We start from the raw sequence: 19,124 nt of genomic DNA on the forward strand, positions 1-19,124 counted from the left end.
CGGCTAAGTTAAGGCAATACGTCATGCCTATTTATTTCAATAGACGCTAATGTCCTTTGCCCTGCCCATCGTCGAATGTGCAAGCTGAGTAAAATACCATGACTAGCCATTTGCGGACCTCGAACTTGGCCACTTATTTGCTACTCGGAATATTTATTTATTTATTTTAGGATCCCTTCGGCCGTCCCGTTATTGTGGCCTTGAATATAGAATGTAATTAACTATGTTGAACTTATGGCCGGTCGATACGGCTTTGGATGAATAACCCGTCATTTGTTTGGGCTAAAGTTAATGCCGGGTGATTGTGGTAACAAAACAGTCCTGATTGATGTGACTTAACTTTTATTTTCTCTTTTTTTTTTTTTTTTTGTTGCCCAGGTGCAGTTTAGTCCGGCAAGGTTTAATAAATGACAGCATATTTAACTTAACTTAGCTTGACAATAATAATAAATTTATAAGGAGGAGAAAAAGACGACACGAAAATGGAAAGTGAGCTAATGGCTTGCTAAAAGATGTAGTTAGTGTATAATAAGTACACATAAATCTGAAGGCTACTTCCAATATGAAAGGGGGAATATGGAATTTACATTTCAGATTAAGTTAAGTGCACTTAAGTAGCTTACAAATAGTAAATGATGTATACAGAGATTGCAGCTAAGCGGCGCAGAAGAATTCTGTGCATTTGACCAATGAGAAGTTAAGTAACTGACTGACTGATCTAGAATAAACGTCTTGAATTTAGAACTTTTGCAGAGGGCCAGCCATATTGCGTAGGCTGGGTTTTTAAAAATTCCTACTAAGAAGTTCGAAAATTACTAAAATGAACGAAAATTTGAAAACTTTGTATTGAACAAACTAAAAGAGCTGGCTAAATGAAATTAAGAATGAGAGTCACTGAAATAGTGCAGGATAGATGAACCAAAGGGTTGCTGGATATTTTTATGTCGCGAAAAGTTCTAACTAGATCGACTCAGGTCGGCGAGATAAGAAGATCCATACATATTTTCCTGTGTGGAAAACCAATATTTCGAGGTGTTACATAATTTTTGGCCCAATCAAACTTATAATACCCCCAACACATAGTGTTGTAGGTTATAATTACTAAAAAGTACTAAATTTGTTATTGAATGAAATAATAGAGCTAAAATCCTGAAATTTGTTATGGATGTCACTATTGGCGTCTGTGGTTAAGATATGCAGGTGGCATAGGAAATGTATTTTATAATTGTCCGAAAAGTTCTAATTGGTACTAAATTGGGTTTTGGGTGAAGGGAGAGAGCTGACATGCTGGAATTGGATATTGATGACACTATTGGTGTCTGGGGTTATGAACGTGGTTTTTAAATGTCACACAATTTAATATTGGATGGTGGGATAAAGCTGAAATTTGAGGTCTTTGTTGGTTTCTAGGCTCTAAATATGGATACGTTGAAATTGTTTTGAATATAAAAATTGTATGTGGGTCCATTGTGCAATTATTTTACTAATATACTCCTTGAAGAAGAATTTTTGAAGAATTTTTGGTATGAAGGTAAACATTTTCCTATAATTTTTTTCCGAATAAGGAAGAACTTGAATAACATATAACACGTTGAAAGTCGAAAAATGTACTAGGATGTATAACGTTGTGATTAAAAAAATTTGGAAAACTGAAGAAATTGTGCATTTTGAGTGCTAGCAAATGAAAAAGCAGTAAGTTTAGCCGGGCCGAACTTGAATACCCTCCACCATTGGGAAAGTATTTGGAAATTTTGAAAAATAAAATAAATAAATAATTAAAATTCGTTATTAATGTTGTTAAAATCTTAAAAATACCGTATATTGGGAGTCACCGTTATTTTGGGGTTTATACGAAGACGTGGACCTGCAATTTTCTGTCACAGGCTGTAGTATCAAAATCGAAGTGCAAATACGAAATTTTTACAATTCCGGTGAATAATATAGCAAAAATCATCATTTAGGGACTATACTTCGTATAGCCTGCTTTGACAATTTTTTGACACTGGATGTAGTTCTCATTAGGAACTTCATATACGCAGTTTGAAAAATTCCGGTGAATAAAGTCGCTTAAATCATCAAAATACCGAATATCGGAGGTGCCGATACTTAGGGGCTATAGGAAGAACTGGACCTTCATAGCCAATTTTCTGTCATAGGCTGTAGTATCCATTACGAACTTCAAATACGAAATTTGAAACAATTCCGATCAATAATGTCGTTAAAATCATCAAAATACCGAACATAGGGTGATACCTTTAAATGGGGACTATACGAAAACGTGGACCTGCATAACCAATTTTCTGTCACATGCTGTGAACTAACATAACAAAACTTGAAACAATTTCGGTGATCAATGTCGCCAAACACATTAAAATACCGAATATCGGAAGGTACAGATATATGGGGGCTATACCTAAACGTGAACCTACACGGCCCATTTTCAATACCAAAGGTTCTGCAGACAAATCGCACATTTTAGCAAAATTTTATCAACCTACTTCTAGTCGTTCGGAAGCTAGAGTGATTTCCACAAACGGATAGGCAGACAGATGGAATGTCATCGTTAAATCGACATAGAATTTTATGCTGATCAAGAATATATATACTTTGTGGGGTCTAAAATGTATATTTCGCGGTGTTACAAACGGAATGACAAACTTAATATACCCTTTATACTATGGTGAAGGGTATAAAAAACTTTAACACGAACTGTGAGAACGAATGAAAAATTTCGTAATGGACTAGGATACGTGTATCCGAGTTTTGAAAGTTTAAATTCCCATATTCCTACAATTTTTGGAATTTTCGAAATGAGATTTCTTGGACAAAATTAGCAATTTTTCCAAATTCGCTGTAAATTTTACAATGCTGTAGCCAATCTGGGATTTTGTAAATTCCAATTGAATTGGATGATATTCGGCTGATAGATAAAAGCCGCTAAAGAGTTTTGGGTTGTAATAGCAAATCAAATTATTTTGAGTTACTTTCCGCAACATTCAATATAACTGGTCTTGCCGATTTCAAAGAGTCTTTTCGGTCCACTTATTGGTATAGCCTCTACATAAAAGTTAAACCAGTTTTAAGTTTTTTTTTTTTGACATTTTATTATTTGTTGCTATTCCATTTCACCAAATTTCGTCATTGTCTACAATATTTTCTATAAAGGTTTACTCTACATGTGTATTATGCTTTTAGCTTTTCTGTATTTCTTCAGTAATAATGGAAAATTTGGATTTTTTCGGACCAGTGTTAAGGTATCTTGCGAAGTATTTCCATACATTTATTATTCCTTGGCACAAATTTAAATACTTCATAATTCCTCATATTAACTAACAAATAGTTTGATTGTATTATTTATGTGTCATGTTTTATATCAATAATGCTTCATTAAATATTAAACGAATCTAGATTATGTTATTATGTTATTATGTGGTGTTGTAATAATACCAACTATTAAATTCAAAATATGGGCAATCTTAGATGCCATCGATACTAAGCAACTAATATAACCTAAACTGTTACAATAAAAACAATGAAATTATTTTGTTATGCATAGATAGATATCTGCTGTATATTCAATGAATATATCAATATTAGTGTTGAATGATTTGATACAATTTCCCAAGGGAAACATTCGTTCATTTGGAGTAATTACAACACGTGCCACACAGTGACTCGAAATTATTATTCTTTTTTTCTTTTTTTTTTTCTTTGAATATTTTATTAAATACTAGCTGGCCCGGTCCGCGTTGCCGGCCCGTAGTTTTTGTCTATTATGCATATATTCCCAAGCATAGTTATTAACAGATATGACTGATATAAGTGTTCACGTACAGGTCGATTTAAAGTGTTTTAAAATACCTGTACCCATTTTTAACCAGTGGGCTTCAATATTTAAACCGTGGGTTTCAACTGTGTGGATGTGCTATACAAATCTATTAAAAAGTATATATCAATCTTATCGCCATATAAGGGATCAAATTAATTTTTAATATGGTAAAAATCGTAGCAAAATCTTCCAGTCAAATGAGCAGTAATTTGGAATTTGCTGTATTTTATATACTACATAATTGAGGGCTGAATGATTTAAGAATAGGCAAAGTTAATTACTTTTTTAAACCCATTAGCAACTTAGATTGTGCATTAGAGTCCTCATAAGTCCCCCTAACCATGTCAGTCTGTTTGTCCGCCAAAAGGTGGACTTGAGAGGGTATTATAACATGGATAAAAATTCTAAAATTTGTAGATATGTTGAAATTTTAGTGTACGATTTTCACCCCCCTAATACGCATTATTAGCCAAATTCTTTGAAATGTGGTTAAACAACAACGAAACATCGACCTACATAGAAAACTTTCTTCTACCCCTTATAATCCAAGATGACAAATAGAGGCCAAATCAAAAATATAGCAGAACAATATAGCATGTCATAGCATTTCGCGTGATTTAAATAAGTAAAAATAGTTTTATCCACCTCATAATGGAGGGCAGAATGATAAGATGGGAATTAATTTTATTTGCCATTTAAATTGTAAGTTGGAGACCCCTTAAATTCCATATTTTCATCATAGGATAATTCAATGATGATTAAACAAATATTCGGTCCCGTGCTACTTTCTTATATTTGTAATTTGTTCATGTTTCCACAATTTATTTCATATGGATGCACATCCCAAATCTACGTTCCCAACCAATATTCTCTTGGGGGTTAAAAATTCAAGAGAATACAAAATTTTCTTTTCTGACCACACATTAGATGTGAAAGTGGACTTGGGGATACTCCAATGTGGGGACTTTACTTAAATAAATTGCTATGTGGCAATTATCTGTATGATGGTTCCCTACCCCAGGGTGGCATAAATAAAATTTTTTAGCCAAATCAATTGATGAATGTGGTCAATACCAATATATGCCCTACTCTGAAAGTTTCAAATTTTATGCGAAGAGGTTATCTACCCCCTTAGAAACAAAAATGTCAAATAAGGGCCAAAAAATGAAAAAAGTGGCCGGCCAAGACCCCAAAAATAACTTAAATCATAGATGGTTATATAAATATGAAATCGGGTTGTTCCCTTATCCATGAGTTATGATCGATATAAAGACCTGCAAATTGATTTTAGGTATTTTGAATGTTTGGGAAGAATTTCTGGAAGGATATAAAACCTTTTCTTACTAAAAGTCCCATTCGCTCTACTATTTTGCACCTTTTATTTCAATATTGGTATATTACTTATTATTCTCCCAAAGAATTTTGCATTTTGAGCTCTCATTGGACGGATCATTGTCACGCTTTGAAATGAGCCCCATTAAGCTTTTTCGGTCATTTTTGTTTGTTTAAACGTGTTCGCATCTTCCAGCTAACCCACGATGTAGGCCCTGGAGTTGAAAGGTAGATGTCAGTTAACATCCTATTTCGCACTTATTCAATTTTTTTAGTGAAAAATTATTCTTTATTTTGTTCACAAAAAAAAAATTGACAAAAAAAGAATAACAAATTGAAAAAGTCTTCAACTTTTTCGCTGATTTTTTACAGCAAATGTTTTAAGATCCTTCCTTACAAAGTTTGTCAATAGAATGTACTATTACTTTAAAATTCGATTCCATTGAAAATGTTTTTTTGATTTTTGCAATGAGATCTCTTTTTCATGATTTTTCAGCGATTTAGAAAAAGTAATTATCTTTTAACTTTGGTGTGACCGCGTTAAATTATTTCGATATCATCTATTGCGTTTCGCCACCACATAATTCGCTACTACACTTCCATGTAACCCGCCATCAATTTCAGTTCTCAAGAAATCAAGTCAATTAAATAAATTGGTATAAATATTCGAATTCAAAAATAAAATATAAAAAAACACTACAAATGTACATTAGAAAAAAGTAAGTCAAAATGGAAAAAAATCATGCAAAATAAAACATTACTATTGTACATTTGAAAAGTCAAAATGAAAATGTTAATATATCACATTTTTACGCGATTTTTTTGGATATTATCCTTTTCGGAGAGTAGACAACTCCGAATTTGTGTGAATCGTTAAAATTAATCCAGCGGTTCTTAAGTTATAAGCGTAGTAACTAACACAACTTACATTTATATATATAGATTTTGCAATCTAACATGGAGAGGGAAGAGAGATAGACCTAAAGTTACTTTTGAGTATCCTCATAGAATAACTTTCTGAGTCAATGTATGCATATCAGTCCGTCCGCCTGTCCATGTATTTTTGTGAACAAAATCCAGGTCGCATTTAATATCCCATTGATTATATACATCAAATTTGGTAGAAGATATATATGGGAGCTATATCCAAATCTGAAGCAATCTTGATCAAATTGAGCAGAGGTATTTCCGAGCTCTATAAGATTTCTGGGACCAAATATCATTGTTGTCGAATGCATATTACTAATGTGAGGGACTTACACACCATATCGTATGAAGCATATATATGGCTGCTATAACCATATATTAACCGATTTTCACCAAATTTGATGTGTTTGATGATGCTCTAGACTGAATTCGGTTGGATATACTATTTGCACTTATATTGGTACAGGTTATTTGGACTTATATTGTTGCACTATTAACCCGAAATCGGTCGAAAATATATATGGGAGCTATATCCACATCTGAATCAATCTTGATAAAATTTGGCAGAAGTATTCCCGACCTCTATAAGATATCTGGTACCAAATATAATTTTTGTGAAGTGCTTATTACGCATGTGAGGGATATGAACATCAAATCGGATGAAACATATATGTAAAAGCTATAACTATATCAGAACCGATTTTCACTAAATTTGATGTACTTGCGTGTTAACTGAATTTAGTTGGATGTGCCAAAATTCAGGCCATTTGGTGTACAATTTACCCGAACTCGGTTGAAGATATATGGGAGCTATATCTAAATCTGATCCAATCATCACCATTTTCAGTAGGGTTCGTCCTTGAGCCAAACAAATATTGTTTGAAAATGATCATCTCAATCGGGTAATAAATGCGAATTGCATTTTTTGCCACGACCCTCACGAAATTTTGAATGGGGGTTAGGTTAGAATTAAACCAGTTGGTTTAGGAGATATACATTTAGGAGTTCAAATGGAACAACAAATTAAAATGTTTCTTATTTTGCAGACGCTCTATAGGTCGCTATTGGAAACCAATGGACACGGAATTTTTTTTCTTGATCGGCATAAAATTCTATGTCGATTTAGCGATGTCCGTCTGTCTGTCCGTCTGTGGAAATCACTCTTGCTTCGAACGAAATGAAGTAGATTGATAAAATTCTACTCAAATGTATATTATGTCTGCAGGACTTTTGATATTGAAAATGGGTCATGTAGATTCATGTTTTGGTATAGCCCCCATATTACGGTACCTCCCGATATTCGGTATTGTGATGAATTAAGCGACATTATTCGCCGGAATTGTTTCAAATTTGGTATTGGTATTTGAAGTTCGTAATGGACACTACAGCCTATGACAGGAGATTGTCTTCCGATATTCGGTATTTTGATGATTTTAGCGATAGTATTCCTCGGAATTGTTGCAAATTTGGTATTTGAATTTCGTAATGGATACTGCAGCCTAAAGCAGAAAATTGTCTGTGCAGGTCCACATCTTCGTATATCCCCATATAACGGTAAACACCGATATTCGGTATGTTAATGATTTTAGCGACATTATTTACCGGAACTGTTTCAAATTTCGCATTTGAAGTTCGTAATGGATACTACAGCCTGTGACAGAAAATTGTCTATGCAGGTCCAAGTCCTCGTATAGTTCCGATATAACGGTACTGGTATTTTGACGATGCTACATTATTCACCGTTTATAATATGGTAATGGCTTATAACAAACAATGCCTATGTAGGTCCACGTCGTATAGGCCATATCGGGGTCAATATTCGGTATTTTTAAGATTTTAACAAATTTTTTACGGATTTTATTTTTTGAAAATTTTCAAATTCGTTCCAAATGGTGGAAGTTATTCCAAGTTCGGCCCGGCCGAACTTACACCTTTTTTATTTGTTTATGCTGATTTCGTTGACGAATATAGCCAAATATCTTAGACAAGCAAATCATATAGATGAGTCTAAATTTGGAGATACAGAAGGGCCTCTTACTTTTGGAGATGATCGCAAAATATTTAGGTTCAAATGAACCAGAAACATAAACAATTTCCTGATTACACAATTGAAGCCAATCGATACGCCTGAGAAAATTGTTAAGGATTCCTTCCCTGAATTCTATAATTATATTTAGCTGTAAAATGAATCACAACTAACAGCACCATGGAGTGCGTAAATATTGGTAAATGTCCCTGGTTCAAGGGTAGTATCTGGGCAGTGCTCCGTGACATAATTTCAAAGCCGAAATATTCCAAAATGGATTTAGACATAATGGGCTTCTAACATGTTGTAGTGTTGTAGAGTATCACATGGTCGGCCCCGCACGACTATAGCCTTTGCTTACTTGTCTAAATATATATTTTCCTTTTCGCTAACGAAGTAGAGAACATTTGCTACCCACAAAGTAAAAAAAATATTTTTTTCAATAAACTTCTCAATTAGTCACAAATTCTATCACCCGTAGTCATCAAAATATCGAATCTTAAGGTTTCATTATATTTCGGTTTAAATCTGTTTTTCTTCATAGAATAGCTGTAATTTTCCCATTTTGTTGATTATACTCATAACAGATTCTGGATAATTATCTTTACATTGTTTTTCAATCACCATCACATCTGTGATGACAAAAACACATCCACACTTTCTGTATATAACACAACGAAGTTGTGCCAACATGCACCACTATCTGCTCACAACATGCAAATTTAATTATCATTATGATATTTTCATTCTTTTTGTTTCTCCTTCAGATTTTTTCATTATTTTTTTTTTCGCTCAAAACAAACACCAATTTTCATTTCTCTTCCCCTTAATTAACTGCAACCATGTCTACCCAGAATGGAAGACCGTTATGTGAACTACATTGGTGTACTTACTCAGCTTCAAATAGCACTGCAGATAGAAGTCATTGCCCAGTATGGTGTTCAGCAGACCCAATATGCCCTGTGGAAATTCGGTAATTAGAAAAAGTAATAGCACAGCCAACAGCATGCGTGTCGTTCGATCTGTCTGTTTTTCCTTTTCCAGTGTTTTGCTATTTTTACGTGGTTTCGGCTGCGTCGGAGTCGGTTGCGAGGCCTCACCTCCAGCCAACTTGCCATTGATTATGGGCTTCATGCCATTGGCAGCATTGCTCGTAAGCATTTTGCGACGTCTTTTGGCCTCCAGTAGGGCCATAATCAGTCGTATCGAGAGTATGGTGAGGGCAATGCTGGGTATCAGTTTTATGAGAACGCTGTAGATGAGAAACGTTGTGTACTGCAGCGATTTGTTATGTAATGCCAGCTCACTGTGGTACAGACGATAGGCAATTACGTCACGAGAGCCATCATTTACGACTGGTGTGCCGGTAATGTTGTAGGGTGTTGTTGTTGTCGTCGTCGTCATTGTTGTTGTGGTACTGGTTGCATCTGTTGTTGCCAAATAGGATGAATTCATCATATTCAGAAGAATGTCGGCAGCCGAACTATTGTTAAATTGCATGTCTTGTTGTTGGTACGACTGACCAGTTTCCAAGCTAGCTGCATCATCTGGTTTTTTCAGAGATGACGACGACGACGACGATGCATCCATTTGATGGTAATCAATCACGTACTGTGTTAGGGGTGCATAACTTATAACCTTGCCTTTGGCATTTATGGTGTCTCGAAACTCAACTATGGAGGTTACCAAATACATGGAGGGCGATACGACCAGCACACACACGACATACGCCGACGTTATCGTTATGATGGTCGTCCTCATGCCACACCATTGACGATTTTTTTGGGGATAGCCGACTGCTATGTATCGCCACACGGCCAATGTCACGGTCAGCCATATGGATATGGTGTGCAACACTTGCGTAAATATGGAGTGGAACTTTATGAAACAGGCCCAGGAATAGCTAAGTTTTTGTTCGTGCGACAAGTGCTCCCAGAGTATGAACTCGTGCATCGTGTACGGTATGTACTCGAGCATTACGGCCAAATCGGCCACAGCCAGCCCGGTGAGTATGGCATTTGTGGGCGATCGCATCTCTCGCCGTGATAGCACAATGATGTTGAGGGTGTTGGCTGTGGTGCCCAATATGCAGACAATCAACGACATATAGCCATGGACATTTTTGTAGCTGCAATTAAATTAGAAGAAAACAATGGAAAATGCCATCAGAAAGATAACAAAAACAACAACAATAACTGCTACTTCTGAGAAAATTATGTTTTTGCAAAGCAACGAGAGGGAAATCTTAATTAAAAACTAAATATTTCATAGTGTTGTAGAGATGCGAATGTAAGTTTGTATGTATGTTTGGATGTATTTGGAAAAGAAGTAATTATTATACCCTCAGCCATATGGCTACAGAGGGTATATATCATTTGATACGGTCAAAACGTGCCTAGTCGAAATAACGGTTTTAGACCCTAGGTCTCTTTGGACCAAATGCGTTTCAGGACATTTGGAGTCGATCTAGCGATGTCCGTCCGTCCGTCCGTCCGTCTGTCTGTCTGGCTGGTGCGCACGATAACTCTCGAAGGGAGTACCCGATTTGGTCCAAACTTTGTACATCGTAATATTTTTGTCAAACTTAGATCGAGTTCGGAGATGGGCAATATCGGTTCACTCCTTCTGGTACCTCCCCCAAAAGAGGTCGAAATTTCAGAAAAAATATATTTTCTGCACTGAAAGAGAAATGATGATTCGATTTAGCTCAAACTTTGTGAATCCTAATATTTTGTCAGTGCTAGGTCAAGTGCGAAAATGGATAATATTGGTCTATCAAGTACCTCCTCCACAAAGGGTCAAAATTTTGAATAATAACAACTCTTATAAAATGTGAAGTAAGAGTGCGATTGTCTTCAAATTTCACACATCCCAATAATTTTATTAGCGTAATATCTGGTGTGAAGGTGGAATACATCGGTCCACTCCTTCTGGTACCTCCCCCACAAAAGGTCGAAATTTTCCAAAAAAATATATTTTCTGCACAGAAAAAGAAAGGAAGATCCGATTTTGCCCCATCTTTGTAAATCCTAATATTTGTGATAGCGCAAGGTCAGGTGCGAACATGGACAATATCGGTCCACTCCATCAAGTACCTCCCCCACAAAAGGTCGAAATTTGCAAAAAATATATTTTCTGCACAGAAAGAGAAAGGATGATCCGATTTTGCTCGAACTTTTCGAATCCTAATATTTGCGTAAGTGCTAGGTCAGGTGCGAAAATGGACTATATCGGTCCACTCCATCAAGGACCCTCCACCGCAAAGGGTCAAAATTTTGAATAATTATAACTCTTATAAAATGGAACCAAACGTCTTAAAATTTCACACATCCCAATATTTCTATAAACCTAAGATCTGGTGTTAACATGGAATATATCGGTCTACTCCTTCTAGTACCTCCCCCACAAAATGTCGACATTTTGAATACCCATGTGGCTCATAAAATGCCAAATTAACATCCGATTCCATTTAGACTTGGCACATCTGAATATTTCTATCAACACAAGATCTGTTATAAAGATGGTATAGATGGAACTATTTTTTCTGGTACCTACCCCCATACATGGGGTTCAAGATTTTGAAAAACAAACGCTCAAATAAAGCGAAATAAGCATCCAACTCTCTGCAACCTCATGTGACTCTATGTGTCACAATTTTCAATATTAATAAGACAGATAAGTCATAACTTTCGAAACAATTTAGCAATTCTTTACTAATTGCTATGCCCAAATATTTTTCTCAATAAGAAGCCTGATATGAATATGAAATTTGTCGGAATTTATGATTTCGCATAAAATACGAAATGGAACCTGCTGCATAGAGGGTCAAACTAGCCAAAATATATTTAAATAATCTAACGTAGGCTGAGGGTATATATCTGTCGGCAATACCGACAGATACTTTTTAACTTGTTTTCGTATTTTTTGACATAAAATTTATGGTTTACTTTACCAGCTAAATATTATCCGATGACCATCCAAATTGGTAGGCTTCTACCTAGCTAAATTTTTATCTATAAAAATGATGAACTTTTGTGGGGGAGGCACCAGAAGGAGAGGACCGATGCCAATATCCGAACTCGATCTAATTTTGAAAATAATATTATGATGTATCTAGTTTGGATAAAATCGGATACTCTCTTAGACAGACGGACGGACATCCTTAGATCGATTCCAAATACCCTGAAACGGATTGGGTCCAAAACCGTTTTTACAATGAGGAACGTTTTGGCCGTATCAAAGGATATATACCCTCTGATATGGCTCCAGAATTCCGCGTCGATTGGTTTATAATTGTGGCCTCTAGAGCAACAGCAAATCAGGAAAATTTGTCTGTTGTTTGGTCAATTTCAACCAATAAATATTGTGCGTTCATCTTCAAAAACTATAGGGTTCTATTTTGACCCTAACCCTACCATTTTCAATTTCAAATCGAATGAAGCATATGTATGGGAGCTATATCTATCTAATATGGTCCCTCCTTGGGTCAAAATCAGAATAATACATGGACCGACTGATGGACTGACAGACAGATGTCCAGACACCCATAAATCGACTCAAAAAGTGATTTATGAGGATCCTCAGAAATTTTATGGGTATATCCCGTCTCCTTCTCCATGTTATAAACAAATGCACAAAGACATAATACACTGACCACAGTGTACTGTAGGGTATAGATATTTCGATTCATTCTTTCTGGCTACTCCCCCGCGAAAATTCAACATTTATGAACAAAACTTATTAATTTCATATATAACGTAATGAGTATCAGATTCGGTTTAAACTTCGCACATCTTAATATTTGTTATAGAATAAGATTTAGTTCCAAATTCGACTAAATCGGCCCACTATTCTTGTACAGTTGCAAAAAATAGGATGGTTGGTATTGAAAATTAGATGTATCGGTCCACGTTTTGGTATAGCCGCCATATAACGGTACCCCCCGATATTCAGTATTTTGATTATTTTTGCCACATTGTTCCACAAATTGTGTAAAAATTAATTTTTTATTTCGCAATGGCTTCTAGCTCCGGTGGCGGAACTTAGTATATATAGGTTTACGTTTTGGTATAGCCCCTATGTAACGGTACCTCCCGATATTCGGTATTTTGAAGATTTTCGCCACATTTTTTGACGGATTTGTCTAAAAATTTAGTTCTTATTCTTAATGGTTTCTAGCTCTATGTATAAGTCCACGTTTTAGTATAGCCCCCACATAATGGTACCTTCTGATATTCGGTATTTTGGTGATTTTTGTCACATATTTTCAGGGATTTGTCTAAAAATCGGTATTTGTAGTTCATAATGGGTTCTAGCTCCGTTGGCGAAATATTGCATGTATTGGTCTACGTTTTTGTATAGCTACCATATAATGGTACCTCCCGATATTAGACATTTCGATGATCTTTGTCTCATTTTTCACGGATTTGTCTAAAAATTGGTATGTGTAGTTCATAGTGGGTTATAGCCCCGGTAGCGAAACATTGCATAAAATAAGTCCACGTTTTTGTATAGACCTATATAACGGTACCTTCCGATATTCGTTATTTTAATGATTTTTGCCACATTTTTTCAAGAATTTGTTTAAAAATCGGTATTTGTAGGGTATATTGGGTTCTAGCTTGTGTGCCGAAACATTGCATGTATAGGTCCACCTTTTTGTATAGCCCCATATAACGGTACCTCTCAATATTCGTATTTTATTGATTTTTATCACATTTTCCCACGAATTTATCTAAAAATTAGCATTTGGAGGTCATAATGGGTTCTAGCTCGTATGGCAAAACAGTGTATGTATATGTCCACGTTTTGGTATAACACCTATATAAAACGGTACCTTCCGATATTCGGTATTTTGATGATTTTTGCCACATATTTTAACGGATTTGTCTAAAAATTGGTATATGTTGGCCATAATGGGTTCTAGCTCCGGTAGGAGAACATTGAATATTTAATTTTACGTTTTCCTTTAGCGTACATGTAACGATATCCACCGATATTCGGTATTTTTGTAATCATAGCCACATTTACACACAAAATTGTTCCAAATTTGGTATTTAGAAAGATTAGTAGATAAAAATCCTTGAAGTATAAAATTGTCTGTAGAGGTTCCAGTTTTGATATGGCCCCCATATAACGGGCTCACTCACTTTTTTGACAATTTTAACTGTATTATCCAAACAGCCCTACATACTGGTATTTGTAGTTTAAAGTGGAACACATTGGAATTCAGATATTTTTATATAAAAATGTTTTCTTTACTTAATGTTTTTAAATCGTTCAGCCGGTGTAGGATATACCAAACTGTGGTACAGAGTATTATGATTTTGTACATTTGGTTGTAACAGCAATGTGGACATTTTTTTTTGACTCCATTCTCAAGTCCATTTATGTATGTTTAAGTATTTGTTAAATAAGTACTGGTAGCGTTTATTATCAAAATTATATGAAAAACTGTATTGAAATTGGTGGTAATCAGTTTAGATTGGGACATAGCTACCATATATTTCTGCCCGAAATTCGACAGGATTTTTTCTAAGCAAATTCAGTCGTATATGCTAAAATTTAGCTTACAAGTAATCCTATCCCATAGTCACAATAAAGCTCCCAAATAAAGATATTTACCTCAAGATGTCAGGTACAACCTAGAAACACCACTTTTATTACCTAGTCGACCATCCCGACTTTTGACCCTTACAAACTTGTTTCATATGCTTACTTTTTCTTTAAACAAAATTTTCTGATAGTTAATTTTTATGTAACCACAACAAACTAAACTTTCGAACTTTTAACAAGGTTCTCATATCCTTTGTAAAAGCAATTTTGAGTTGTTTAGCAAAAAAAAGTTTATATAATCAGGGAAAATTAAGTGACCAGGGATGTTACAAATACCTATTAATCATTTTTATATGAATGGCGAACATATTTATTCTTTGACTTGTAACGAAATATTAAAGTTATCAAAAATTATTTTTTTTAATTATAAGAAAATTAAAATGAAAATTTCCAGAATGGCAGTGTTACGGCAGAGATAAAATTGTAATTAGATATGAAATCCTTTTTTTGTAAATGAGCTAAGCAGCAAGCCAAAAATTGAAGTACCCCTTAGTCGGTAGGGCTGGTGCTCGTCCCTTGCCGTTTTATGTTAATCACTCAATGATGATGAGGTAGAAAAAAAAATAAAATCATCATAGAATGGGTACTGGCAGGAACTTATAAATATGAGTGAGTGTGCTGTTAATGTTAACAGGATGGAAGTTGTTTGTTAAGGTATGTGTGTAAGTGTGTTTGGATGTTGAATATTTGAGTGTAGGTAATAGAGATGTAATAAGGATGAATGCTTAGCCAGTGTTGCCACAAGTAGGTCATAAAATAAAATTGTATGGGCACAGGGATGAAAAAGGCATATACAGGGTGAGATAAAAAAAACTGAAACCAACTTCAGATTGCTGTCATTTCTGAGCCACTCGTTCGACAGCAGCTAAAATTATTCCAGTGACAGATCATTATATTGTTTACAAGCGTACAAAAGCATATTGGTGAGATTTTTCCAGAAAAAAAGTTATTAGCGATGGAATTCAAGCGTGATGGTGTGATTTCTGTATATTTGGCTGGAAAACCACAAGTGGTTATTGTTAGAGCACTCCAGCATTTAAACGTAAATAAATCTTTGTGTCTCGTACCTTCGCTCGTTACCGTGATACTAGTAGCGTAGCCCGGCGTCAAGGAAGTGGACGGAAGATAACAGCAACATCTGCATAAATGGTTCGAAAAGTAAAGAAGCGACCTGATCGAAACTCGCATCGCTGTGGCCGAAAAATGGTTCGTGAGCTGAACATATCGCAATATTCCATTCGGCAAATATTGAAACATAAAGAAAATATACTCAAAAGAGCTAAAGAGTTTCTTTGCTTGGCCGAAAGTGGTGAACTGACGAATTTGGTTTTCTCCGATGAGAAAACATTCATTGTCCAGCAGTTTTTTAAACAAACAAAATGATCATGTTTACTTGCCAAGAAGGTCAGCTGAAAATGTGTACCACCAGAACTCAAGCGCCGGTCATGGGCCGCCATAACAACCGATGGTCGCTTTCCGATCGTAGTAATCGACAGTGGCATCAGAATAAAAGCCGAATATTATCGCAAAAATATTCTGGAGGGTATATTAAAGCCTTGGGCACGTAAAGATTTTGGCCGCAGACCTTGGACATTTCAACAGAGCTCAGCACCATCGCACTCAGCACGCGCCACCCAAGAATGGTTACAAAATGAAATTCCTCGCTTCATTTCCAGTGCACAATGGCCATCAAAGATCCGGATACCATTCCGTTGGACTATTGTGTCTGGAGTATTTTGGAAAGCAAGGTTGGCACTAAAAAGTTCCAAAGTGTCGATCACCTCAAGTAAGCGCTTCGCCGGGAGTGCGCCAAAATACTGCAGAGCAACATTCGGGCAACGTGTGACGGTTTCATTGGCCGTTTGAAGGCTATAATTCGTGCCAAAAGTGACCAGTTCGAACAAATCTAAACTTATTCTTAAATTTGATCCGACATTTTTTGGTTTTATTCAATAAAATTAAAAAAAACCAGTAAGGAAAGCTCAAAAGTCGGGCGGGGCCGACTATATGATACCCTACACCACTATGCATATTTAGTAGAGCTCTCGTAAAAAGGTTTATACAGGGCATTTCAGAGCTCTATGAGATATTTGTGTATTTATATTTATTTCGTGCATTTTACGAACTATAACTATCTGTGAACCGGGTTTCTCCAAATTTGACGTATTAGCTTCTAGACTGAATTCGGTCTTATGTACGAAAATTCAGGTGATTTGGGCTGATATTGACCATTTAGTGCACATTTAACCCGAAATCGGATGAAGATATATATGGGAGCTATGTCCAAATCTGAACCGATTTCGATAAAATTTGAAACAGCTATTCATGTGCTCCATCTAATACCTGGTACCAAATATCACGGTTGTGGAGTGAATATTACGAATGTAAAGGTCTAAAACACTAAATCAGATGAAACATATATATGGTTGCTATATCTAAATCTGAACCGATTTTCACTAAATTTGATATACTTGCTTCTAGGCTGAATTTGGTCCGATGTACTAAAATTCAGTCCATTTGGACTTATATCGGCCATTTGGTGCACAATTAACCCGAAATCGGATGAAGATATATATGGGAGCTATATCCAAATCTGAACCGATTTCGATAAAATTACAAATAGTTATTTCTGGGCTGTATCTTATATCTGGTACCAAATATCATTTTTGTGGAGTGCATATTACGAATGTGAGAGGCTTAAACACCAAATCGGATAAAACATATATATGGGAGCTATAGCTGTCTCTGAACCGATTTTCTCCAAATTTGTTGTATTTGCTTTAAGGCTAATCTCTGTCACATATGCCAAAATTCGGGCCATTTGGGCTGATATTGGCCATTTGGTGGTCAATTAACCCGAAATCGGATGAAGATATATATGGGAGCTATATCCAAATCTGAACCGATTTCGATAAAACTTAAAACAGCTATTTCTGTGCTCCATCTAATACCTGCTACCAAATATCACGGTTGTGGAGTGCATAGTAGGAATGTGAGGGACTTCAAGATCAAATCGGATGAAAGATATATATGGGAGCTATAGCTATATCTGAACCGATTTTCTCCAAATTTGATATACTTGCTTCTAGGCCGAACTCGGTTGGGTGTGCCAAAATTCAGGTAATTTGGACTGATAGTGGACATTTGGTGCACATTTAACCCGAAATCGGATGAAGATATATATGGCAGCTATATCTAAATTTGATCCGATTCTCACCAAATTCAATAGGGTTCGTCCTTGGGCCAAAAAAATATTGTTTGGAAAATTTCATCTCAATCGGATAATAAATGCGACCTGCATTTTGTTCACAAGAATACATGGACAGACGGACGGACGGACGGACGGACGGACGGACGGACGGACAGACGGACTGACATGCATAAATCGACTCAAAAAGTGATTCTATGAAGGTTCTCAAAAGTAACTATGGGTCTGTCTCGTTTCCTTCTCCATGTTACAAACAAATGCACAAAGACATAATACCCTTACCACTATGTGGTGTAGGGTATAAAAATTGTAAAAATCAGGGCGTTTGACTTTGTTGCAGTTTTTTTTTATCTCACCCTGTATATCGAAAAATGTATAACGCAGTTTAGGGTATCATATAATCTGTCCCACTCGATTTTTGTTCTTTAATTACGGGTTTCTAACTAGTTTTCTCTCCCAAAACTAAACACATTAAATTTACTTAGTGATTTTCAAGTTCTGGCAACACTGGCAAGCACTTGCTTTTACGTCAGATAAAATTTTATTTATTTAACTAAATTGAATAGAGTAAAAGAGGAATGCATGTACATACATACGCTTAGAACTTACCTTGTGTGAAAGTTATTTAACTCTTCGCCGCAATAATGCGGTGCTGTTTCATTAACCGTCATTATTGCTTACCGAACAAGGAAATTATTTGCGAACTTTTAATTGATGTAAAGCATAGAATGGAGATTTGATCTAGAATGAGAGAAATTAAAACGTAATTAAATTTAAAATTTTGCAATAAAACATAACTCAGAGATAATTTAATTGTACAAGATAATTGCTTATCTATTTAATATTTATACGCCATATTGTGATATATAATGTACAGAAGGAAAGGAAATATATATATGATCTTCATAGAATTACATTATGGGTCAAGTTATGCATGTCCGTCAGTCCATGTATTATTGTAAACAAAGTACAGGTCGTATTTATTGTCCCACCGATATGAAATTTTCGACAAATGTTTCGCCGAAGGACGAGAATGAGAATCGGTTTAAAAATTGTAATATGGCTAACATATATATATCTTCGTTCGATTTCGATTTTATTGTGCGTCATATTTGTATTATTCGTGTATTACGATATTTTTCGTGTATTACATTCAGCTTAAAAGTTAGTACGACAAATTTGGTGAA

General features: G+C 35.5%; 1 protein-coding gene across 1 annotated transcript in view; it reads right to left on the reverse strand.

Annotated features, from left to right (window-relative positions):
- The window catches only part of LOC101891002 (G-protein coupled receptor dmsr-1-like), a 93,427-nt gene that overhangs the window by 16,768 nt on the left and 57,535 nt on the right, over positions 1 to 19,124 (reverse strand). The window contains exons 2-3 of the mRNA XM_059131943.1: positions 18,547 to 18,678; positions 9,008 to 10,242 (exon numbers count right to left, since the gene is read on the reverse strand). Of these exons, the coding sequence (XP_058987926.1) occupies positions 9,008 to 10,242; positions 18,547 to 18,608 (1,297 nt within the window). The 5' untranslated portion in view covers positions 18,609 to 18,678. The remainder of the gene's footprint in view (positions 1 to 9,007; positions 10,243 to 18,546; positions 18,679 to 19,124) is intronic.

Source organism: Musca domestica, unplaced genomic scaffold (assembly GCF_030504385.1).
Source record: "Musca domestica strain aabys unplaced genomic scaffold, Musca_domestica.polishedcontigs.V.1.1 90, whole genome shotgun sequence".
Taxonomy (NCBI): Eukaryota; Metazoa; Arthropoda; class Insecta; order Diptera; family Muscidae; genus Musca; species Musca domestica.